This window comes from Prorops nasuta, unplaced genomic scaffold, assembly GCF_024137725.1.
Source record: "Prorops nasuta isolate Cenicafe-Biocafe unplaced genomic scaffold, Cenicafe_Pnas_1.2 PNAS00004, whole genome shotgun sequence".
In the NCBI taxonomy this organism is placed as follows: Eukaryota; Metazoa; Arthropoda; class Insecta; order Hymenoptera; family Bethylidae; genus Prorops; species Prorops nasuta.
In genome coordinates this window covers 7,291,801-7,316,853 of record NW_027116801.1, presented here as the reverse complement: position 1 = coordinate 7,316,853, position 25,053 = coordinate 7,291,801, and the positions used below count along the sequence as shown (strand labels likewise).

The following is a 25,053-nucleotide window of genomic DNA, read 5'->3' as shown; positions in this document are numbered from 1 at the left end:
CCGTTTGAATAATCCGAGTCTCGTTGTGTCAGTCGTGAAGTGCTCGTCGCGTAGTGCGGTTCTCCCGCGTAGTGTACGTTTAAAAGAAATCGCGTAGCGCACTGCTACTTTAAAAATCCGAGTCTGTAATGTCAGTCGTGAACTGCTCGTCGCGTATTGCGGTTGTCCCGGTAGTGTACGTTAAAAAGAAATCGCGTCGCGTAGCGCACTGCTACTTTAAAAATCCGAGTCTGTAGTGTCAGTCGTGAACTGCTCGTCGCGTAGTGCGGTTGTCCCGGTAGTGTACGTTAAAAAGAAATCGCGTCGCGTAGTGCCTTTTGAATAATCCGAGTTTCGAAGTGTCAGTCGATAAGTGTTCGTCGCGGAGTGCGGTTGTCCCGCGTAGTATACGTTGAAATAACATTCGCGTCGCGCATACCGTTTGAATAATCCGAGTCTCGTTGTGTCAGTCGTGAAGTGCTCGTCGCGTAGTGCGGTTCTCCCGCGTAGTGTACGTTTAAAAGAAGTCGCGTAGCGCACTGCTACTTTAAAAATCCGAGTCTGTAATGTCAGTCGTGAACTGCTCGTCGCGTATTGCGGTTGTCCCGGTAGTGTACGTTAAAAAGAAATCGCGTCGCGTAGCGCACTGCTACTTTAAAAATCCGAGTCTGTAGTGTCAGTCGTGAACTGCTCGTCGCGTAGTGCGGTTGTCCCGGTAGTGTACGTTAAAAAGAAATCGCGTCGCGTAGTGCCTTTTGAATAATCCGAGTTTCGAAGTGTCAGTCGATAAGTGTTCGTCGCGGAGTGCGGTTGTCCCGCGTAGTATACGTTGAAATAACATTCGCGTCGCGCATACCGTTTGAATAATCCGAGTCTCGTTGTGTCAGTCGTGAAGTGCTCGTCGCGTAGTGCGGTTCTCCCGCGTAGTGTACGTTTAAAAGAAGTCGCGTAGCGCACTGCTACTTAAAAAATCCGAGTCTGTAATGTCAGTCGTGAACTGCTCGTCGCGTATTGCGGTTGTCCCGGTAGTGTACGTTAAAAAGAAATCGCGTCGCGTAGCGCACTGCTACTTTAAAAATCCGAGTCTGTAGTGTCAGTCGTGAACTGCTCGTCGCGTAGTGCGGTTGTCCCGGTAGTGTACGTTAAAAAGAAATCGCGTCGCGTAGTGCCTTTTGAATAATCCGAGTCTTTTAGTGTCAGTCGATAAGTGTTCGTCGCGGAGTGCGGTTGTACCGCGTAGTACACGTTAAAAAAAGTCGCATCGCGCACTGCTGATTTAAAAATCAGAATCTGTAGTGATAGTCGTGAACTGCTCGTCGCGTAGTGCGGTTCTTCCGTGTAGTGTACGTTTAAAAGAAATCGCGTAGCGCACTGCTACTTTAAAAATCCGAGTCTGTAGTGTCAGTCGTGAACTGCTCGTTGTGTAGTGCGGTTGTCCTGGTAGTGTACGTTAAAAAGAAATCGCGTAGCGCACTGCTGATTTAAAAATACGAGTCTCGAAGTGTCAGTTGTGAAGTGCTCGTCGCGTAGTGCGGTTCTCTCGCGTAGTGTTCGTTAGAAAGAAATCGCGTAGCGCACAGCTGCTTTAAAAATCCGAGTCTGTAGTGTCAGTCGTGAACTGCTCGTCGCGTAGTGCGGTTGTCCCAGTAGTGTTCGTTAAAAAGAAATCGCGTAGAGCACTGCTGATTTAAGAAGTCTGTAGTGTCAGTTGTGAAGTGCTCGTCGCGTAGTGCGGTTCTCCTGCGTAGTGTACGTTAAAAAGAAATCGCGTAGCGCACTGCTGATTTAAAAATTAGAATTTGTAGTGACAGTCGTGAATTGCTCGTCGTGTAGTGCGGTTGTCCCGGTAGTGTACGTTAAAAAGAAATCGCGTCGCGTAGTGCCTTTTGAATAATCCGAGTCTCGTAGTGTCAGTCGTGAAGTGCTCGTCGCGTAGTGCGGTTGTCGCGAGAAGTGTACCTTAAAAAGAATTCGCTCAGTGCCGTTTAAAAATCATTTTTTCGCGAGTGCATAACGTCAGCGTCCTCATCTCCATCGTCATCATAAACGCCATTATCATTGCCATGAACATCACCATTCCCATCTTCGGTATTATCGCAGAATATGTATGAATTATGGCTGGGAATTCGCTGAATGAGTGAGTCCCACGGGTAAAACCGTGGAAATTTTTTTTATTAACTAAAGAATGACCAAAAACCTATCAGTAGGTTACAGTTGGCCATTCTTCGGTTAAAATCATTTCTTGTTTGGTCTTTAATGTTTTGAGATCCTCCGTATCGTCTATTTCTATTTTGCGCGTATTTTCTGTTTTTCATTAGGTTTAGATTGGCGTTATATGTAGGCTCTTTAGCTTTGTGAATTAGATAGTTATTATAGTTTTCGGTATTAGATAGGGTATCATTTTCAGGTTTCTTAATTCCTTTTAAAATAAAGGGAATCACCTCAACTTCATTTTCCACGGAGATTCTATCTTCCCACATGTCCAGTTCAACTAATAAAGGCACATCTTAATTGAATTAACGTTCACTCTCTCGAGAGAAAGATGCATCTCAATTAATAACTAGAATCAAATACCATTTTCCCTTTTTTTTATAATCGTATGTTTTTGGTAGAATCTTCGTATTAAATACCATTTTTGCCACTTCTTGAAATTCCAAATTATAAAATGAAATATGGAAATATTTTGTTTGAAAAACCTTCCATATTTGAGGTTAAATACTCGTTTTTTCAAATTTTATTAACATTTCTTATTTTCAGGTGGAGTGGAAGAGGACTATTCCTAGTGGCAAAATTGTCCAATATCGATATATATTCGATATGGGATTCATACCAACCCTGTACCCTTTTCTCCATCAGTTGGAGAAAGATAAACCATTATTTGGAGTCAAACCGTCATCAGAGGAGGACGTACTGACAAATATCCTAATTATTTTTCTACTTTTCATGCTTGCTTAATTTGTTTAAGTTTTAAGAGGGACAAGTATAGGGCAAGGCTGTCAACGAGTAAGGCTTAATTACCTGTCCGTTTACTTAAGTCCACATTTATTTAAATAATTTCAATGATAGGCAAATTTACTATTATTACTTTCATTCATTGTTAATTCAAGTACAGGTGTTTATTGAGAAGTGGACTCTCGAGTGTCAACTGGCTCGGGCTGATCCTCCTTCAGCGACTATCAACCCTTACTTACTTTGTCCTTGTGGACTCTCGACGTTGGCTCATTAAGTTCACCTAATAGGGGTCCATCTTTATTGATGTGTAAATCGTTTCCTCGACGTAGTAGTTCTTCGTGTGACAACTCGGATCCACACAAAAGGACGAAGAAAGTAAGGGTAATTAGTCACTGAGGAGAGTATCAGCCGTGATCTGTTTGACCTTTGTGTGAATTAACATTCACGCTCGAGAGGAGGAAGCTTTTCAATTAACCGCTGGAAAGAAGTAACAATTTCGTTAGCTTCTCTGTTCATTCACTTTTTGTAACATGCTTTATTAATTTATATCTTTGTCTGTCCTTGAAATTTCTAATTAGAATCTGAAATGTGGGAATATTTTCCTTGAAAATCCTTCCACATTTCGGGTGGAATTCTCATTTTTTTCCAAATTTATTCTAATTTTTTTGTTTGTTTCAGGTCGAGCGCTAGAGGACCATGGATAGTGACCCCGTATCCAATAACAATATAAACCCTATAACAAATCGACACCAATCATGCGCCATTGCCACCCTGGGTTGGAGTGAGTCAAACCATCATTCGGAATCGAGCCGTCGTTGGAGGAAGACGTACAGGCAAATACATTCTTTTCTTATTTCTCATACTTGTTTAATTTATTTTATGTTTTAGGAAGGACGCTTATAGGATAAGGCTACCAAGGAGTAGGAAGTAAACACTCTCCGTTTACTTAAGTCCACATTTATTTAAATAATTTCAAGGATAGGCAAATTTACTTTTATTACTTTCATTCATTGTTAATTCAAGTACAGGTGTTTATTGAGAAGTGGACTCTTGAGTGTCAACTGGCTCGGGCTGATCCTCCTTCAGTGACTATCAACCCTTACTTACTTTGTCCTTGTGGACTCTCGATGTTGGCTCATTAAGTTCACCTAATAGGGGTCCATCTTTATTGATGTGTAAATCGTTTCCTCGACGTAGTAGTTCTTCGTGTGACAACTCGGATCCACATCAAGGGACAAAGAAAGTAAGGGTTAATAGTCACTGAGGAGAGTATCAGCCGTGATCTGGTCGACCTTTGTGTGAATTAACATTCACGCTCGAGAGGAGGAAGCTTCTCAACTAACCGCTGGAAAGAAGTAACAATTTCGTTAGCTTCTCTGTTCATTCACTTTTTGTAGCATGCTTCATTAATTTATATCTTTGTCTGTCCTTGAAATTCCCAATTAGAATCTGAAATGTGGAAATATTTTCCTTGAAAATCCTTCCACATTTCGGGTTGAATACTCGTTTTTTCAATTTTATTTTTCTTTTCTTTCTGTTTCAGTTGGAGCGGGAGATAGCCGTAGATAGTGACCGCATTTTCCCAATATCGACATATATCCAACACTAATCATGCGCCATTGCCATCCTGGGTTGGACCAAGTCAAACCCTCACTTGGAATCGGGACATCATCGGGAGAGGACGTACTGGCAAATAATTTATCTTTTTATTTCTCATACTTGTTTAATTTATTTTATGTTTTAGGAAGGACTCTTGTAGGACAAGGCTGTCAACGAGTAGGGCTTAATTACCAGTCCGTTTACTTAAGTCCACATTTATTTAAATAATTTCAAGGATAGATAAATTTAATCTTATTATTTTCATTCGTTGTTAATTCAAGTACAGGTGTTTATTGAGAAGTGGACTCTCGAGTGTCAACTGGCTCGGGCTGATCCTCCTTCAGTGACTATCAACCCTTACTTACTTTGTCCTTGTGGACTCTCGACGTTGGCTCATTAAGTTCACCTAATAGGGGTCCATCTTTATTGATGTGTAAATCGTTTCCTCGACGTAGTAGTTCTTCGTGTGACAACTCGGATCCACACCAAAGGACGAAGAAAGTAAGGGTAATTAGTCACTGAGGAGAGTATCAGTCATGATCTGGTTGACCTTTGTGTGAATTAACATTCACGCTCGAGAGGAGGAAGCTTTTCAATTAACCGCTGGAAAGAAGTAACAATTTCGTTAGCTTCTCTGTTCATTCACTTTTTGTAGCATGCTTTATTAATTTATATCTTTGTCTGTCCTTGAAATTTCTAATTAGAATCTGAAATGTGGGAATATTTTCCTTGAAAATCCTTCCACATTTCGGGTTGAATTCTCATTTTTTTCCAAATTTATTCTAATTTTTTTGTTTGTTTCAGGTCGAGCGCTAGAGGACCATGGATAGTGACCCCGTATCCAATAACAATATAAACCCTATAACGAATCGACACCAATCATGCGCCATTGCCACCCTGGGTTGGAGTGAGTCAAACCATCATTCGGAATCGAGCCATCGTTGGAGGAAGACGTACAGGCAAATACATTCTTTTCTTATTTCTCATACTTGTTTAATTTATTTTATGTTTTAGGAAGGACGCTTATAGGATAAGGCTACCAAGGAGTAGGAAGTAAACACTCTCCGTTTACTTAAGTCCACATTTATTTAAATAATTTCAAGGATAGGCAAATTTACTTTTATTACTTTCATTCATTGTTAATTCAAGTACAGGTGTTTATTGAGAAGTGGACTCTTGAGTGTCAACTGGCTCGGGCTGATCCTCCTTCAGTGACTATCAACCCTTACTTACTTTGTCCTTGTGGACTCTCGATGTTGGCTCATTAAGTTCACCTAATAGGGGTCCATCTTTATTGATGTGTAAATCGTTTCCTCGACGTAGTAGTTCTTCGTGTGACAACTCGGATCCACACCAAGGGACAAAGAAAGTAAGGGTTATTAGTCACTGAGGAGAGTATCAGTCATGATCTGGTTGACCTTTGTGTGAATTAACATTCACGCTCGAGAGGAGGAAGCTTCTCAACTAACCGCTGGAAAGAAGTAACAATTTCGTTAGCTTCTCTGTTCATTCACTTTTTGTAGCATGCTTCATTAATTTATATCTTTGTCTGTCCTTGAAATTCCCAATTAGAATCTGAAATGTGGAAATATTTTCCTTGAAAATCCTTCCACATTTCGGGTTGAATACTCGTTTTTTCAATTTTATTTTTGTTTTCTTTCTGTTTCAGTTGGAGCGGGAGATAGCCATGGATAGTGACCGCATTTTCCCAATATCGACATAAATCCAACACTAATCATGCGCCATTGCCATCCTGGGTTGGACCAAGTCAAACCCTCACTTGGAATCGGGACATCATCGGGAGAGGACGTACTGGCAAATAATTTATTTTTTTATTTCTCATACTTGTTTAATTTATTTTATATTTTAGGAAGGACTCTTGTAGGACAAGGCTGTCAACGAGTAGGGCTTAATTACCAGTCCGTTTACTTAAGTCCACATTTATTTAAATAATTTCAAGGATAGATAAATTTAATCTTATTATTTTCATTCATTGTTAATTCAAGTACAGGTGTTTATTGAGAAGTGGACTCTCGAGTGTCAACTGGCTCGGGCTGATCCTCCTTCAGTGACTATCAACCCTTACTTACTTTGTCCTTGTGGACTCTCGATGTTGGCTCATTAAGTTCACCTAATAGGGGTCCATCTTTATTGATGTGTAAATCGTTTCCTCGACGTAGTAGTTCTTCGTGTGACAACTCGGATCCACACCAAGGGACAAAGAATGTAAGGGTAATTAGTCACTGAGGAGAGTATCAGTCATGATCTGGTTGACCTTTGTGTGAATTAACATTCACGCTCGAGAGGACGAAGCTTCTCAACTAACCGCTGGAAAGAAGTAACAATTTCGTTAGCTTCTCTGTTCATTCACTTTTTGTAGCATGCTTCATTAATTTATATCTTTGTCTGTCCTTGAAATTCCCAATTAGAATCTGAAATGTGGAAATATTTTCCTTGAAAATCCTTCCACATTTCGGGTTGAATACTCGTTTTTTCAATTTTATTTTTGTTTTCTTTCTGTTTCAGTTGGAGCGGGAGATAGCCATGGATAGTGACCGCATTTTCCCAATATCGACATAAATCCAACACTAATCATGCGCCATTGCCATCCTGGGTTGGACCAAGTCAAACCCTCACTTGGAATCGGGACATCATCGGGAGAGGACGTACTGGCAAATAATTTATTTTTTTATTTCTCATACTTGTTTAATTTATTTTATATTTTAGGAAGGACTCTTGTAGGACAAGGCTGTCAACGAGTAGGGCTTAATTACCAGTCCGTTTACTTAAGTCCACATTTATTTAAATAATTTCAAGGATAGATAAATTTAATCTTATTATTTTCATTCATTGTTAATTCAAGTACAGGTGTTTATTGAGAAGTGGACTCTCGAGTGTCAACTGGCTCGGGCTGATCTTCCTTCAGTGACTATCAACCCTTACTTACTTTGTCCTTGTGGACTCTCGATGTTGGCTCATTAAGTTCACCTAATAGGGGTCCATCTTTATTGATGTGTAAATCGTTTCCTCGACGTAGTAGTTCTTCGTGTGACAACTCGGATCCACACCAAGGGACAAAGAATGTAAGGGTAATTAGTCACTGAGGAGAGTATCAGTCATGATCTGGTTGACCTTTGTGTGAATTAACATTCACGCTCGAGAGGACGAAGCTTTTCAATTAACAGCTAGAAAGAAGTAACAATTTAGTTAGTTTCTCTATTCATTCACTTTTTGTAGCATGCTTTATTAATTTATATCTTTGTCTGTCTTTGAAATTCCTAATTAGAATCTGAAATGTGGAAATATTTTCTTTGAAAATCCTTCCACATTTCGGGTTTAATACTCGTTTTTTCAAGTATATTTTTGTTTTCTTTTTGTTTCAGGTGAGGCGGCGCCGCCTCCCTCCCCGACGGTGTGCCACCTTGTCGTGGTGGGGGGGCTCACTTCTACAAGATCCCTTCCGATTAGTAAATAATTCGAATTAATTTTCTGATCTTTGGGAATCTTGTAGAAGTGCCAAGAGCACACCACACCTTAACGGGAATCCGTATACCGACATTACAGGACGAAAACTATTTCGCATGCAGCGTCGTCATTTGTTGACGGATTGTAAAGTTATTACAAGTTTTTGGAAATGCCAGAAGCTTATCTACTAAGTTACGTTAGGAAAATTAACAAAAAATGAAAAAAAATTTTTGTTTAAATAAATATATTAACATTATTGAGAAACAACAATTAAATAGCAAAATCCCCCAACGTACTTTACTAGATAATGTTCATACGTTTCCAAAAAGTCCACAAAAATGCAAATCTGTCAAGAAATGACGATGCTGCATGCAAAATAAATAATGGATGAATTCGAAATCTGCATTTCAAAAGACCAAAAGTATTTTCAATTTTTACTCTTATTTTACTTAATGCTTTGTTAAATTGCTTTTGCCTATTTGATAAGTGACCGTTATCTTTAAATCCCACGAGAAGATTTGATGACAATTTATAAGCTAAATCTCCTAATAAATAGGTATCATTACAAAATTTAGCTTTTCCATTTGTAATTTGTTTATAGATGTTAGATTTCTTATATAAAGTGTTATCGTGTAAAGATCCTGCTTCTCCCACATAGATATCTATAAAAAGCATTTTATGGTCACAAATCCCTTGCAGTAGTATTGAATGGTATCCTTTCCTGTTCACAAAAGAATTACCATTGTATTTAGGTCGTCTAATTCTTATGTGACTCCCATCTATACAGCCTATTACACCTAAAATTAAAACAGAAATGAAATTATTTTCTGCAAAAGAACGTTCATAAATCAAAATATGTATATACTATGGTTCTATTTATATATGTATGCTATTTGTAATTAACAGTTACTCTTATGTACATAATATATTAAAAATGTATTTTAAAAAGATATTATTTACCATCAAAATTTCTTCTTGAGAAGCCTTGCTTGATCTGTAATTGACGTTCCTCATCAGGCCACTTAATAATTCCAAAACTCTGGTTAACTTTAGCAAGAATGTTGCAAGTCCTATATAATATACTCCAACACGTAGATTTAGCAACACCAAATCTTTCTGATACAGACCTAATATTCAAAAATGTTAAACAAGAAGTCCATACTTAACTTTCTTATAAATAAGAAAGCACATAAATAAAATAATAATAAATATTTTACCGTAATGATTCTAAATTTGCTAAGTACCAAATCGTTATTAAGAATTCCTTCTTCAAATTAATTTCAGGAAAACCACTAACTAAGACTGGATTTCTTCGAATAATTTCTTCTGCCATGTTTATCAAAATTTCAAATACTGTCTTTGACATTCTGAAATGTGCTTTGAACTGATTATCATACATTTTTGGTATTGTTTCCTCTGCGTACTTGTCAACTTTTGGTATGCGTTGTTCATCATCTGATGATGATGAATCGTTAAAATTTTGTGACATTACAACAGGAAATAAAATTGGCAAGTTCTCCATTTTTAGAAATGATTAAACTTTATCAAATCATTAATTAGAATCTTTAATAGAGCAAATTTAACCTGGCCTGACCAGATTATTTGAATAATTTTATGCTATGAAGAATTGAAAAGACAATCTCCCTAGAAGTTCTATTCGTTCGGTCTGGACATAGAAACACTAGACCGAGCTAATAGGGAATTCTGGGGAAAGCTTCATCGGAGCGAAAAGAGTTTAATTCCGAACTCAACTATAGTAAGAGCGCTGGTGTCTTTTTAAAGCAGTTCCTAAATGCATCGAAACATTAGAAAAAGCCATACCTGGCATTGGTTGTACTATGTATGTATGTATGTACTACATACCATTAAATGGAACTTAAGCTTAGCACGGTCTCAAACTCTGTCTTAATTAAGTTCGTTTTCTGTCTTAAGCTAATGCTAAGCCCTGTTCTGAAATCACGCGAAAAGCTGGTTTAGTTAATGCTTAGTTCAGATTGAGTAGGCAACCTATTTTAATTTTAAGACAAACCAATAAGAAACAAAACCAATAAATTGTATACTTCTCTTTCATGTCATTGTGTGTACATACTACAACCTGTCATAACATAACCCAAAATTCCTTAACACAAAGTGATAAAATAATTTTAGTACTTTTTATTGTATATTACAAATATATTCACTGAATAAATATATGATAAAATAGAATTATTTTTGTTTACATTGTTTATATCACAGATTATAATAACACTTTTTAAAACATTGCAAATTTAAATAAAGTGTCAAATGATATATATTTATTAATTAAGAAAAAAGCACAAACAATAAAGTACAATCAAAAGATTCACTGACTAGCTCTGAATAAGGAATAAAATTAAAAATTTAATTAAGCCTTAAATTTAAATCTCAACGAAGTTTACGAAGTACGATCTTAAAATGGAAGCTTCAGTCCGGTCTTAAGCTGACGCCAGCACTGGCCAGCACCCAGCAGCATGCTTGCGTATTATCGCGAAAATGATTTGATTGGTTAATACGTTTTAGCGTAAGTTACGTTTACGCACCTTACACCGCATGTGAAAGCAGCCTTAGGCCCGGTTCCACAAGCCTTGTTTAAACTGGATTAAGTTAATTTTGCTATATTTTATGTCACATAGAATATAGCATAATTAACTTAATCCAGTTTAAACAAGGCTTGTGGAACCGATCCTTAGAGAAAAACTGTATTATATTCATACAGCTCATGTTACGGAAACTATACTTTCGGGCTAAAATAGTATAGTTTCCGTTACATGAGCTGTATGTATGAGTTTAGCCCGGCTAGCCCCAATATTGGTGAACCTCACCCTTAAGCCGAAATCAGGCGATGCTTTTTCTCGTGCTGGATTGCTTGCTGAATTGAAATATTGTTTGCTGATTGGATATAATAATGCAAATATCCAATATTCAATCAGCAGTCATCATTCTAAATTCAGCAAGCAATCCAGCACGAGAAAAAGCATCGTCTGATTTCGTCTTTACTCGCAGCTAAATGAACGCAGCTGGAGAGCACTGGAGGTCTGGAGAGCGCGGCAACGCGCGCCAGAGCGAAACTCGGCGGCAGTGACGGCCCCGCGGCCTAACCCAACCCGAGATTCAAGCCTGAACTCACTGAAGCGACTGAAGCCAGTCCTGGATCGCTCACCACGACACATCTCCGATTTCCAATAATATTTATTGATCAGTCTTTAAGTTTAACGGATAATAACGAATTAGAAAAAAATAACTTTTTCGAACGATTTGAAAATTCAGGATAAATTTAAAAATCCCCCCGGACGTTCCCTTAAGGTTAATAAAAGAGGTCAGTATCCGGGGAAAAGAGAACAGATGGCAACCCTAATTAAAGCTATTATTGAAGATGTTATTATAGAGCCCGATAAGATACAACCTATTATTGGTAATAAACCCATGCATCCTATTTAATTTTGTTATTAAAGTGGAACATCTTATAATTACATTATATACCTATATATAAATAACTGAATTTTACCCTGTTTTAGTTAATTTTCAAAATGGGCAACTTAAAGATGAAGAAGCAGAGAAAATGGAATGTGATCTTTTCTATGATGAGCAGAAGAAAGAACAATTACTAGCTTTGTCTAATGGACAAATAGTTTATCAGGGATATAAACCTATTGAAAGTAATGAACTAATGCAAACTATGCTTGTAGTTCATAACAAAAGAACTGGGAAGGTTAGATTGTTGAAAGCAGAACGGTGGCAAGTAAGCCCAGTGCTCCATAAATTCCAATCGAATGTTGAATCTGATGTAGATAGTGATAAATTGGCAATGTTAAATAAACAATTTGGTTCAAAAAAAGCCAAAAGAAAAACAGAACAATATGAGAAAATGAAAGTGAATGTTAATTCCATTAAAGAGCAGTTAGAAAAAACAGTTGAGAGTATGACAGTCAAGATTTCAATTGCATCTAGTAAAACATTATTTAAGGTAAATTACAATTTTTTTTTCAGATATTGATGTTAAAAGGGTAGATTTGTCAATTTCACTACCAGTTGATGAATATATAACAAATACAACTTTACCAACTTGTAATAGAGATGCACAAGAATTAACTGAAGTCTATAATCCTAATGAGATTGTTCCAGAAGAAAAATTAAATACTTTATATGATGCTGCAAAACAAGCTCTCGAAGGAGATCACAAAGGGTTTGTATTATTATTCTTGTTATATATTTTAATTTAATACATTTTCATTTATATTTTATTTATTATATTTTTTTTTACAGGAGATCACAATTTTTTATAAAGACAATAAAATTTCTGAAATCAGATCCAGATAAAATAAGAAAAACTGCAATGTTACTATATATAGATTATACAGTGAATTGGTTAAATGTTTTGATAAAGGACGCAAAGAAGCGCTATGTTGAAGTATGCCCAGAATCAACAGAAATTAATACCCACATAATTGATAGCTATAGTATAATGAGTATAAGTGGAAGGTAGGATAAGAACAGGAATTACAAAATTATTATTAATTGTAGTCTATAATAACAATATTAATTATTAAATTATTTTTAGAACACGACCAAATAGTATGAAAGATAAAGGCATTATACATTGTATGGTGTTAGCATTAATCATTTGCAAATTTTCATTAAATTTAGAATCTTTTGCATCAACACTAGGTGGACGAATTAGTATGAAGAAATTGACAGAATTAGCAAGAGTTATTTTAGCCATGCCAAACAAAGATGATAAAAAAATTGTTTCTTTAAAGTTACCATTACCACAGCCTTTATCTATGGCTAGAAGAGGGAAGAAGAAATTATAATGTATATGGTTATATTTTTTTATTAACAAGACCCACAACAAAGATATTTGATTAAACCTTATTATTTTTTCCACTTTAAAGATGTAAATAAAATTAAGGACTTGTATAATATATATATTCATTTGTACATCAAGGCTTTTAATTCAACCTAAAGTATTGGCATTTAAAAATATTTGTTTTATTAGCTTTTGAACAAATATAAATTTTGTTCATAAGATCTTTTTGGAGACACTTTTTATTTGTATCCTGAGGAAATTTATTATTACTAAATAAGTAAATTTTTCTATACATATGATACATATACTCACTGAACACTGTTGTATTTCAAACACCCTAACATAGAGTACCCTAACAGTAACCATTACTCCATCTAAAGGATTTGATCACAATCACATCATATAACCTGGAAATAATTATTTTTCAAAAATATTTTAATTTATTTCTTTTAGCGTGAAATAAATTGATAGCTACGAACTAAATTATGTTAACGTAAACAAAAATTCATTCATAGATAAGTTTCAATATTCTTTTCTTAAAGAAAAACAGCAATAAAGAATATATTTTCATAAATTTAATATTATTCTAAAGTCGGTATGTTTTAACACTTAGAAAGTGGAGTAATAAAGACACTGTGACCTTGTTTACTTGAATTTTTCATAAAAAGAGAAGGATAACCATTATGATAACTAGTTTGATGAAGCAATCTGAAAGGGGAAAGGTATTGATGAAAAATATTTTAGTTGACGCCCGACAAGTAACAAGATCACACGCAGTCGCTTCTAACACGAAAAAAAAAACAATGGTTTGTAGTTTTTAAAAAAACTTTAATCCTCTCCTCCTGAACACATACAAAAAAGTTATAGTTTTTTTACTGCCAAAATAAGTCCATTCATTAATTACATAAAATTATTTAAGTTAAATTTTATAACAGGTGGTGCTTTGATTGAATGTTTCATTATTGGTTTTTAGTTTAAAACAAGTGTAAAGATAAAATTTTTATTTATTATTTGCTACTTAATGATATTAATGCATTATTTGTTCTAAATTTACCAGATCTGTGTAAATTAATTTTTTGTAATGTGTTTTTATTAAATGTCGAAATATTGATTTCTCTCAGCCTTTATACAAGGTGAGGCATTTAAAACCCCTAAGTATAGATATATATATATATATATATATATGAGAAAACTTGTCTTATTATATATACTAAATATCAATTTTATTCACGGAACCCTTCTGAAAGTACTTTCTAATCAAATGTAAAAAGGTATAATATGCAACAAATTTACATCTTTTATAGTTAAAAAGATAGATTAATTTTTATATCCATGCTATTGGGCGAATTAAGTAAAACATTTTATATATGTATATATATATATATGCGAATGAACGAGAACTGATAAGTGTTTTTGTTTTTAGACCAAACTTACCCAAGAAGACAGAGAGAAGAGTTTGAATCCATTGATATCGAAAGGCTGGAGTGTTCAGTCTAACAGAGATGCAATTGAAAAGAGCTTTCAGTTTACCAACTTCAATGAAGTAATTCATTTATTAATTTATATATAATTTGAAGTATTCCGGATAATCTAATTGTTCCATTTGTATCTGTGAATTATAATAATATATTTTTTAGGCTTTTGGTTTTATGACAAGAGTAGCTCTACAGGCAGAAAAAATGGACCATCATCCAGAATGGTTTAATGTTTACAATAAAGTTAATATTACGTTGTCATCGCATGATGTTAATGGTTTATCTCAAAGAGATATAAAGCTAGCAACATTTATTGATAAAGCAGCCGCTACTTTTGACAAGTAAAACTGACCAATTCCATTTGTTTAATTATACATCCAAAACCTGCATATAAAATATATAAATACATATTATTATTATACTTATATATTTAAAGAGAGTAATTATCTCAATTTTACTGATTTATAATCAAAGTATTTTTGAATGCAATAAAATTTTTTCTGTACTGTTACAAACTTTACATAATTTTTATGAATATTCTTTCTTTATGATAAGACAAACTTAAGATTTATTGATGTAAATAACTAATAGGTTAGGAGGATAATATATAGTATACGTAATAAATAATTTATTATCTTTTGATTTATATTGTAATTAACAGAAAATTCCTACTTATTGTACAGTTACTTAAAGACCAAACTGACAAAACACTAAGCTCAATTATTGCTGCTGCTTTTTTCCAATTTTCCATGCACGCTTCACTGTTTTTGAGATACCAGGACCATTAAAAATAAGTAATCCTAGTCCAGCAAGAGTAGTGGCTGATAATAGGTATAATAAACCCATTGCTACTTTAGGTATTATATTGCCAACCACAATTGGTCTTGCATAATCCAAAACAACAGCTTCCAGTCCCCTTTTTATAAAAAAAAATTTAATTTTAACAGTATAAGTATAAATTGTGATTGTTAACTAAAAACTAGAGATAAGAAAATAATGAAAATAAACTTACCAGTGAGCATGCATAACAACAATAGTTGATAATAGTGTTTCTAAAACAAAATTTCCAGTGATGAGTGCAGCTGGTAGTAATAGAGGAAGTGGGACTGAAATAAGTTTTTCTAATAGCCATAATCGAACATGACTTTCATTTTGATTTGCAGCATGACTACTTGAGTTTCTTAAATGATTTATACCCAAAATTAATGGTTCCTGTTGCTATTAGTAACAAAAAAATTATTGTAAAACTTTTTCTAGATAATTATAATAATCCAAAAACAAAATTATTATACATATTACCTTTGCTAAAAATCTGCTGTCTCCTATACTAGCTGGTTTGGATATTATGCAACGTGTAATATTTGAAACATTGGAGCTTGGATTAATAAAATTTATGAAATTTGGATGATTGGACAAAAATCTACCACTAGCACCAGATATTTCTGAAAGAAAAAAGATGTTCAATTGTTTCTTCATTTTTATATTAGAGTCTATTTAAAGTCTTTTAAAATATTTAGCAAAACATCAAATTATAAGAAAACGGTAAATGATAGTTCAATTTTGTTTATATAAAACCTTAGAATTATATATATTCATTCAAGTATAAATTTAGCCGGATGTACCAATTTTCAATTAATTAAAATAAATAAAAATGTATTATATATTTATTACTTACGAAGGTGCTTGGCATAACGAAGAATGTACCCGTTTGATAAACTTTTCAGCATCATCGCTGTAATTATGGGTAAAATAATACTGTTGTCGCTGAGTAATTTCTTAAATTTTATATAGCAACTAATAAATCTTACTCTATAGCAGACGATTGTTGTAAAAGTAAATATTACCCAATATTCAGATCGGTTTGAAGTAAACTGCTATTAAATACTCTACAGACAATTGATAATAATAACATATAGTAACATATGTATGAATGTATACTACTGCATAGTACAATTTTTTTGCCTTTATATTTCAGCTAACTTCACTTAAGACGGTGTACATATGTATGTATATACATATATGTAACTAGCCAACTTGGGAGTATTGGGATCTGACATAGTTGAAGCGCTCCAAGCGGTAAAAAATGAAAGCAGAGGAAGCCCGGGTTTTACATTGATTCTTATGGATATTTTTCAATAAATTGCAATTTATTATTGAAAACCTTAAAACTTTTGAATTTGGGAGAAAAGTTTGTACAGATATTCTCCATCGAAATCATTATAACCCTCCTGTAATTTCAATAGACATTTAGACACTTAGGCACTTCTGCGCCATATTGAATTTTCTATATATCTATATATATTGACTCCGCCCACGTGTCAGATCCCAATACCTACATACTTGGGAGTTGGGAGCTTGGGACCAAGGTTGCCAAGTGTAGTACTTTCGGTACTACCGTAGTACCCAAAAGCGACATATCCTATAGCGTAGTACTATTTTGGGTACTACGCTATAGTCGCTGCTGATACTACTGGTCGGCGGAAATACGTCAGAGAGTAGAGACTGTAGAGGGGCTGCAATATAGACAATATGTCAAAATACATAATGCATGGTCCGTGAGCCAAGACAAATGTTAGTATTATTGTATCGTAGTACATGCCACAAGTTATAAAGTAATATAAAGAAATAATGAGTAAGTGACAGTTTTAATCTTACTTGACAGCTGATATACTGATGGTATAAGTGAATAAATAAAGTGAAGAAATTTGTAAAATGTACATAAAAATAATTTTTAAAAGTATATAAAGGACTTAACATTTTAGATAAGTATAACAATAAATTTTATAATATAAAATGTAAGATATAAATATTTTGTGGTACTTTGTGGGATTTTATTTCAGATTAAATTATAGTAATGTGTTTACAATGTCACTGTGCTGAGGATGGAGCTATGCGGATTTTCAAAATTAAAATAAAGGAATAGACTAAACATAATGTGGTTATTGTGTCATCGTTGAGATTCAAACTATGTTAATTGAGACGGATAATAAAATGAACGAGTGAAAAAACTGAGTAAATACAATAATAAATAAAGAAGCTGACAAATTAGATATATAATATAAAATGTAAGATATTTTATAGTACTTTCTGGGATTTTATTTCAGATTAAATTATAGTAATGTGTTTACTATGTCACTACTGAGGATGGAGCTATGTGGATTGAACATTAAAATGAAAGGAATAGATTCACCATATTATGGTTACTGTGTCATCGCTGAGGATCAAACTGTGTTAATTGAGATGAATATTAAAATAAACAAGTCAACACATTGGGTAAATACGATACAAATAAAGAAGCTGGCTGATTACATTTATAATTTAAAATGTAAGATTTTATATAGTACTTTTTGGGATTTTGTTTCAGATTAAATTATAGTGAAGTGTTTACTATGTCAATGCTGAGAATGGAGATATGTGGATTGAACATTAAAACAAAAAGAATAGATTCACCATAATGTTGTTTCTGTGTCATCGCTGAGGATCAAACTGTGATAATTGAGATGAATATTAAAATAAAGAAGCTGACAGATTAGATATATAATATAACATGTAAGATATTTTACAGTACTTTGTGAGATTTTATTTAAAGTTAATATATGTAAAATAAAATTTTTGTTTTCTTTTTACAATTGTATCTATATTAATTACTATATGTTGCAATCTCTTAAAATTAAGCCTCTGCTTTTATTAGCAAACTAATAGTTCCACACGGCAGTGATGCCAGAATCAAGCTTTTAGCAACAAAAATGAAGATAAGCGCTAGCCAGCAGCAGTATAGAAAATTTAAAGGGAAGCGGTACAAACACAACTATGCCTGGAGAGCATAGGTGTGATTTGGACTTCAGGTAACATTGGCTTTAGAAGAAGAGCGACTACCGCTAACCGTGACATTTTTACGTGTCATCCGTGTGAAGTGGTGCTGCGTTTACCTAATAACTCAAAGCAAATAAAAATGCTTTTCCTAAATTGATTTTTAATTTTGATAAAATAGTCAAATGTAGCCATTAATTAATTAGATTTGGTAATAAATACAGAAAATGCGTTTTATTATAACAAATGAGTTGAGGTAAAATAAACTCAATGTTTTTATATTAATCTGTTAACAAATGCATTTTTTTATTTATTATTGAGTCCAATAAATTAATGGTTATTAAAAAAAAAATTCCTTGTAATGAAAAAAAAATGAAAAAATTTTAAACTTCACCAAGACTCGAACACGAGCCCACCGCATGACAAACGGCAACCTTACCGCCTGCGCTACAGCGCTCACTTGATGTAACAAGAGCAAAACAGCCTTTTAAAGACTGACTACAATTCTTTCACTAACTCGTCATAAACGATAAAGAATTAGCTGCAATAATAAATACATTTATCTCCACAGAATTATTGCACTAAATTTATTATGTTTTTAATTTGAAGCATATATTTTACATGAAGATACGATACTTTAAGGGTGTTCATGCAATACTCTAAATACAAAACTATTCATATGCTCGTTTATCATAGTTATTCGACTACATATAACAAATATTATAATATTACTTAATTAATTTATGATAGTTGAGCATATGAATAGTTTTGTATATAGAGTACTGAATGGTTACCCTTAAATTATCATATCTTCATGCAAAATGTATGCTTCAAATTAAAAACAATAAATTTAGTGCAATAATGCTATGTAGATAAATGTATTTATTATTACAGCTAATTCTTGATCATTTATGACGAATTAATAAAAGAATTGTAGTCACTCTTTAAAAAGGCTGTTTTGCTCTTGGTAAATCATGTGAGCCCTGTAGCGCAGGCGGTAAGGTTGCCGTTTCTTATTCGGTGGGCTCGGGTACGAGTCTTGGTGAAGTTTAAAATTTTTTCATTTTTTTTTTCATTACAAAGAATTTTTTTTAATAACCATTAACTTATTGGACTCAATAATAAATGAAAAATGCATTTGTTAACAAATTAATATAAAAACATTGAGTTTATTTTACCTCAACTCATTTGTTATAATAAAACGCATTTTTTGTATTTATTACCAAATCTAATTAATTAATGGCTACATTTGACCATTTTATCAAAATTAAAAATCAATTTAGGAAAAGCATTTTTATTTTATTTATTCACTTATACCATAAGTACATCAGCTGTCAGATAGATCAAAGCTGTCACTACTCCTTATTTCTTTATTACACTTTATTTTTCCGTATAATAAACATTTGTCTTCATTCACGCCGTTCACGGTGACAGGCTGTGAATATAATATATATAATTTTTGATATATTACGTTCTGCATTTAAGATGGCTACTGGCGTATTTCCGCTGGCAGTATACTTTGTGCAGTCTGCATTCCTTATATCAAAATTCACTTACTATAGAGCGTAGTACTATTCAAGATGGCGGACTTGGCAACCTTGCTTGGGACCCTGAGGAGAGTGGGGAGTGGGACACTGCGGGACGCAGACACACACGACCAACACGACACCCACCAGTCACCACCACACCACGATATACATATGTATACTTCGAGCGCTCCTCCGGCCGGCTATAGCCGATGGCGATAGACCAAGCTAGACGAATCTACTGTACAAACTGTACATAAAACATTTTAAATATGAAATAAACAAAATCCTGTTTTATAATTGAATTATTAGTACATAAATACTAAGGAACAGTTCAAATACAATATAAAAAAGAAATATTTAGATTTTTTACACAGACATATGTGTGCTTCGGATTCCATATATTTTATTACATATATATTCTTATCCATTTTATTTTTAGCATAATTTTTCTCTTAAAATATGTGTTTTCTTCATCCAATTTTATTTTTTGAAGAGTTTCTTTAACCATTAAAATAAATATACTTTAAAAAATCAGCGAATTGATTTTTTAAAATAATGATTATGGGCTTCCAAATTTTTTATTTAATAAAAGAATGATATTAATTATATCAGAAAGAGTGATGTTACGTTTGTTTCTGTAGATAAAATAAACAATTGATTCACGGTTAACTTGTAGAAAATATTTTTACGATTAAAATGGCTCCTCAAAAAAAAAATTCAAATTGAAAAATAAAATTTTCAAGTAAAGAATTATAATTTGAAGAAGTATAGATAATAAAATGGCACCAAAAGCTAATATAAAAGTAAAATATTTTTGTTTGCATTGTATTTTAAATATTGTTTGGTATGTCAGTATTATTTATTTAATTATAAAACAGAATTTTATATATATATATCTCATATTTAAAACATGTCTGGCTAATACAATAGATAATCTAAGTCGGAAAGTCGGTAAGAAGTTATTACAGAAAATAAAAGAGCCCTATCAGCCCTATATTTGGCATTGGCATGAGTATTGAGTCGGCATGTATGTGTATGTATATATGAGGTTTGAACTTTGAGGGGGTATAGTCAAATCTTTTCTCTTCTGAAGAAAACGAAAATTTTATAACAAGTGAAATGCTCAAAAGAATAAACAAATGATGGGAATCAATTTTTATACGTAGTTTCTGCGATAAATTGTATTTAACGGTAAATTACAAACGATGAACTATCTCAAGTCTTGTTTTTTAAATCATTTTTTTTTCAATTTCGAAATGACCTATTGTCCTACAGTATGATAAACTCCTATTACCTCCTGATTGGTCTATTCCATTGTGAAATATTCAGATTGGCCTTCCGCCTTATATTTTGTAAAAAAAGAGTGCAAGAGACCTTGAGAATAAACATTGTCAAGATTTGATTGGATAGAATTTCCTGATAAATCAACTAATACTTATAAAATATTTCGCATACATTCTCCTATAACGCATGTATGTATACGTCGACTCAATTGACTGAATTGATTCAACTCCAGAAAACAAGTCTTGTATCAACTGTGGTGTAAAATATTTTGGAATACAAGGATCGCGAGCAATTAGAGGTTTAAAGCAAAGCTTTTTTAATTCTAATAGATTTATCAAAAACACGTGTTGTATAATATATTTAATAAAACAGAAGGCATAATCTACTGCACGTAAAAATTTTTTGATTTACATTACTATTTGTAATTAAAAATTTTTTATTTTTAAAGAATGAGTTCAAGATTCAGCAATGTTAAATTAGGGCCTCCTATTGAAGTTTTCGCCTTACAGAAAGCTTATGTAGACGATAATAATGAAAATAAAGTGAATCTAAGCATAGGAGGTAAGTTTAATAGAATTAGTTAACTGTATAAATTAATATTTTAAGCTTCCTTTTCCTTTGTGATACCCTAATTTCAAATAAATGATATTAAGGCAATTATCAATATTAAGCATAGTAAAATACTTAAGATCTCTTTTATATCTATTTCATTTACTCTTATCTGATCTGCAAAACTATTACATAATACAATACAATTCTGCTATATTTTAATTGCAACATTTAGTATATATATATATATATATATATAGTTATTAATAGGTTATGTTTATACTTAACAAAAACAACCTTTATTTGAAATAAATAGAAAATTCAACCTTGTACTTTAATTTTTTTAAAAATCTTTTTTAGCCTATCGAACTAGTGAAGGCCAACCATGGGTTTTACCTGTTGTAAAAAAGGTGGAAAAAGCCCTTGCCGCAGATGATCTTCAAAATCATGAATATTTACCTGTATTAGGGTTGGAAGCATTCAGTCAAGCAGCTACATGCATGTTATTGGGTGCAGATTCTCCTGTTATTGCACAAGGGCGTGCTATTGGAATTCAAACTATTTCAGGCACTGGAGCATTACGTGTTGCTGCTGAATTTCTAAGCAGAATTTTGCATTATGATACATTTTATTATAGCAAGCCTACATGGGGTAAATATATAATTTAAGGATCAAATTTTCATCTATCATTTCACTATTCCAACTAAGTTGAAATTGATTAAAGCATGGGAACTTCAATTGAAATTGGCTATGAAAATTACAATTTACTATTATATTGCTATACACATTTCCTTTAACAGACAGTTCCAAAAGTAAACTATGTCAACAGAAAACCACAGACTACTATTTATCAATGGAGGATTTAAGCATGCTCGTGAGTACACATATTGGGATCATATCAAACGTACTATCAACATTGAAAGGATGATAGAAAACCTAGAAAATGCTCCAGAAAATGCAGTCATTATTTTGCATGCATGTGCACACAATCCAACTGGCTGCGATCCAACTCCTGAACAATGGAACATGATTGCAGACATAATTGAGAAAAAACGTTTATTTCCTTTATTTGACTGTGCCTACCAAGTGAGAGAATTAGATAAACCCTTCTTATAATTTTTTTAAAAATTTTACCAATTAAATTGATTAATTATACTGCTAGGGGTTTGCCAGTGGTGATTTGGATAAAGATGCTGCTGCAGTTCGTATGTTTGCTGCACGAGGATTGGAATTTCTATGTGCTCAAAGCTTTGCAAAAAATTTTGGTCTCTATAATGAAAGAGTGGGAAACTTGGTCCTTGTTATGAATAATACCAAAGACATTGTACAAATTAAATCCCAATTAACATTAATTGTAAGAGGGATGTACAGTAATCCACCAAATCACGGAGCTCGTATAGTTAGTACTGTGCTCAGAAATCCTGATTTATATGAGGAATGGTAAATGCAGACTTTACATAGTTGACCACTTAAATGAGGCATTATTATATTCAGCTTAATATGTTTTAGGAAAGATCATATTGGTACAATGTCTAGTCGAATTAGAGATATGAGAATTGGTCTGCAGCAAAGACTACAAAGACTGGGAACTCCTGGTACTTGGGATCATATTACTCAACAAATAGGAATGTTCTCATATACTGGACTCACTGGTTAAGTTCTGTTTTAACTTTATAATTGTTTTAAAAAGATTAACTACTTTCTCTAACGAAATTCTTGAAATTTTTAGAGAGACAAGTGGAGCACTTATTGGATCAATATCATATCTATATGTTGCATAGTGGACGTATAAATATGTGCGGACTTAACGAGAAGAATTTGGATTATGTAGCCAAAGCTATTCACGAAACAGTCCTGCTTTTCCCACAAAAAGATAAGCGTTGTAATTGTTAGTACGAATACATACGTGATATTGCATTATAGTCGACGCAAATATCTTTCGAAAGAGCAAGTTAAAAATAGATGTTGACAGAAATGTATTTTTTTTTTGTTTTTAATGATCAATTTCAACATAATACAGGATATATGAAGATATTTTTCTGTTGTTAAGTTATAGGAATAAAGGTCACTATAAAACATGAGTCATCATAAATAATAAAAAGTACAAATAAAATTATTACTAAATATTGAGGTTAATAATATGTTAAAGTAGACAAGTTTGTTGATAATGTTATATTATAATGACTCTGATTTTGTGAGAATTGTCTTATTATAAAAAATGAGAAAGCATTCATTAGTTCAACATACCAAGTGCAAGGAGCATTAGGTGTTTAAGTATTATATAAACAATTTATAGTTTATATTTTTTAAATTTATCATTGAGCATTAGCATTCTTGAATTTCTTTAATCAATAATGTAGATTCTAATATATTTTAAACACCTTGTTGCCAAAAAAAAAAAGATTGAAACCATTTGTATGCAAATACTTCAAAAAATTATTGTAACATAATTATTAAATGGAATTTAGATACAAAAACTGATAAATCTATTGATGTAATTATTCTTAAAGTGAAACTAATGCAAAAAACTATAATGATAGAAAATAATCTACTGCCACAATGTCAATCAATGATTAAAAAACAGGAAGTTTTTTAAACAATAGTATAATATCTTATATAATAAAGTACTATTCATGTTTTATACATTCATAAATCTATAAATAAGTGTATTTGTACTAGTGACCAAAAATAAAGCATTTTCTGTGTATTTGTACAAGAGAATCATCCTTGCAGAGGTCTGAATAAGACTAAAGATTTTATAAATATGTTCTTGAGAGTATATAGATTATTATGGTGTTGTATTTACATAGAATTATATATACATTAATATTCTTATAATATATTTAATTGCATTGCGAATAAACTTGTTATCTGAATAAAGACTACTTCATTTCGCAAGAAGCTACAATTAAACTCTATCAGTCCAACCATTTGGAAGTTTTTCTCTTTATACTCATATCACCATTTGCTGCCACAGCTGTGTAGTACTCAGGCCCTTCGTACATATGTTTCATATACAGTAAATAACTTGTACAGCCCAGCATTATTGCTCCACCAATGAACATGATTACTTTGTTCTAGAATACAGGAATATAGTAGTTATTGAACAATATAAAAATTCAATAAAAAGCTAATACTAAAATTGATGGATCCTCTAATGAATGATTAATTTAAATTATCCAATTAACTGCAAGTTAAACCTTAAACCAATTTTATTCAATGACATTATAATATTTATTACTTGAAGGTCATGGTTGTCCAAAGCTTTTCTAAATCGACGAGGACAAGAGAAACGTAAGAATTATTGCGGACACTAAATAATTTTCCTTTGAAAAAACAATAATTATCAGAAACGAAGTTCCTTGAACTTACTTTAAGTTTACATTGAGCTACGCGTGACTTTTGGATTTTTTAAGCTATTAAATCTTCATCGTAAATAATTAGGTATAAATGTATGGAGTAACACGTTTGTTTACGAAAATATGTTTGTGTATGCTTACCGGTTTTACATATAATTCATAATTAATCGCTCTGAACATCATCGAGCTTCGTAACGATCTTATGCCATCTCCTGGCATTGGTTTTT

The 25,053-nt window shown here is 32.8% G+C and overlaps 5 protein-coding genes across 5 annotated transcripts; 3 read left to right on the top strand and 2 right to left on the bottom strand.

Annotated features, from left to right (window-relative positions):
- Positions 1-1,964: 1,964 nt before the first annotated feature.
- LOC136772758 (uncharacterized) lies at positions 1,965-9,517 on the bottom strand. The gene is made up of 5 exons (XM_066725885.1): positions 9,213-9,517; positions 8,956-9,122; positions 8,736-8,792; positions 8,434-8,657; positions 1,965-2,108 (listed from the first exon to the last, which is right to left on the bottom strand). The coding sequence occupies exons 1-5, from the start codon at positions 9,515-9,517 to the stop codon at positions 1,965-1,967; spliced, it is 897 nt and encodes a 298-aa protein (XP_066581982.1).
- A 1,490-nt stretch (positions 9,518-11,007) lies between these two features.
- On the top strand, positions 11,008-12,951 carry Polr1E (RNA polymerase I subunit E). The gene is made up of 5 exons (XM_066725076.1): positions 11,008-11,425; positions 11,529-11,930; positions 12,001-12,196; positions 12,277-12,492; positions 12,572-12,951. Exons 1-5 carry the CDS (start codon positions 11,356-11,358, stop codon positions 12,822-12,824), a joined length of 1,137 nt encoding a protein of 378 aa, XP_066581173.1. The 5' UTR covers positions 11,008-11,355; the 3' UTR covers positions 12,825-12,951.
- A 314-nt stretch (positions 12,952-13,265) lies between these two features.
- On the top strand, positions 13,266-14,897 carry Pcd (pterin-4a-carbinolamine dehydratase). Its single transcript, XM_066725078.1, has 3 exons — positions 13,266-13,626; positions 14,244-14,363; positions 14,458-14,897. The coding sequence occupies exons 1-3, from the start codon at positions 13,504-13,506 to the stop codon at positions 14,638-14,640; spliced, it is 426 nt and encodes a 141-aa protein (XP_066581175.1). The 5' UTR covers positions 13,266-13,503; the 3' UTR covers positions 14,641-14,897.
- Positions 14,898-14,901: 4 nt separating this feature from the next.
- On the bottom strand, positions 14,902-16,192 carry SdhD (succinate dehydrogenase, subunit D). The gene is made up of 5 exons (XM_066725077.1): positions 16,104-16,192; positions 15,971-16,027; positions 15,595-15,737; positions 15,308-15,513; positions 14,902-15,211 (listed from the first exon to the last, which is right to left on the bottom strand). Exons 2-5 carry the CDS (start codon positions 16,023-16,025, stop codon positions 15,016-15,018), a joined length of 600 nt encoding a protein of 199 aa, XP_066581174.1. The 5' UTR covers positions 16,026-16,027; positions 16,104-16,192; the 3' UTR covers positions 14,902-15,015.
- Positions 16,193-20,996: 4,804 nt separating this feature from the next.
- On the top strand, positions 20,997-24,380 carry Got1 (Glutamate oxaloacetate transaminase 1). The gene is made up of 7 exons (XM_066726489.1): positions 20,997-21,216; positions 21,367-21,479; positions 21,828-22,118; positions 22,297-22,553; positions 22,630-22,907; positions 22,977-23,119; positions 23,197-24,380. The coding sequence occupies exons 2-7, from the start codon at positions 21,368-21,370 to the stop codon at positions 23,358-23,360; spliced, it is 1,245 nt and encodes a 414-aa protein (XP_066582586.1). The 5' UTR covers positions 20,997-21,216; position 21,367; the 3' UTR covers positions 23,361-24,380.
- Positions 24,381-25,053: the final 673 nt, after the last annotated feature.

Bases quoted from the DNA above. Each gene is read 5' to 3' on its own strand.
- LOC136772758 (XM_066725885.1), bottom strand. From the start codon at position 9,517: ATGGAGAACTTGCCAATTTTATTTCCTGTTGTAATGTCACAAAATTTT. The intron at 9,123-9,212 runs GTAAAATATTTA...TTTGAATATTAG, and splicing joins GCAAATTTAGAATCATTACG to GTCTGTATCAGAAAGATTTG. The intron at 8,658-8,735 runs GTAATTCTTTTG...TGCTTTTTATAG, and splicing joins TAGACGACCTAAATACAATG to ATATCTATGTGGGAGAAGCA.
- Polr1E (XM_066725076.1), top strand. From the start codon at position 11,356: ATGGCAACCCTAATTAAAGCTATTATTGAAGATGTTATTATAGAGCCC. The intron at 11,931-12,000 runs GTATGACAGTCA...TTTTTTTTTCAG, and splicing joins GTTAGAAAAAACAGTTGAGA to ATATTGATGTTAAAAGGGTA. The intron at 12,493-12,571 runs GTAGGATAAGAA...AATTATTTTTAG, and splicing joins ATAATGAGTATAAGTGGAAG to AACACGACCAAATAGTATGA.
- Pcd (XM_066725078.1), top strand. From the start codon at position 13,504: ATGATAACTAGTTTGATGAAGCAATCTGAAAGGGGAAAGGTATTGATG. The intron at 13,627-14,243 runs GTTTGTAGTTTT...TTTTGTTTTTAG, and splicing joins ACACGAAAAAAAAAACAATG to ACCAAACTTACCCAAGAAGA. The intron at 14,364-14,457 runs GTAATTCATTTA...TATATTTTTTAG, and splicing joins AGTTTACCAACTTCAATGAA to GCTTTTGGTTTTATGACAAG.
- SdhD (XM_066725077.1), bottom strand. From the start codon at position 16,025: ATGATGCTGAAAAGTTTATCAAACGGGTACATTCTTCGTTATGCCAAG. The intron at 15,738-15,970 runs GTAAGTAATAAA...TTTTTCTTTCAG, and splicing joins TCGTTATGCCAAGCACCTTC to AAATATCTGGTGCTAGTGGT. The intron at 15,514-15,594 runs GTAATATGTATA...TGTTACTAATAG, and splicing joins ACAGCAGATTTTTAGCAAAG to CAACAGGAACCATTAATTTT.
- Got1 (XM_066726489.1), top strand. From the start codon at position 21,368: ATGAGTTCAAGATTCAGCAATGTTAAATTAGGGCCTCCTATTGAAGTT. The intron at 21,480-21,827 runs GTAAGTTTAATA...AATCTTTTTTAG, and splicing joins AGTGAATCTAAGCATAGGAG to CCTATCGAACTAGTGAAGGC. The intron at 23,120-23,196 runs GTTAAGTTCTGT...TGAAATTTTTAG, and splicing joins CTCATATACTGGACTCACTG to AGAGACAAGTGGAGCACTTA.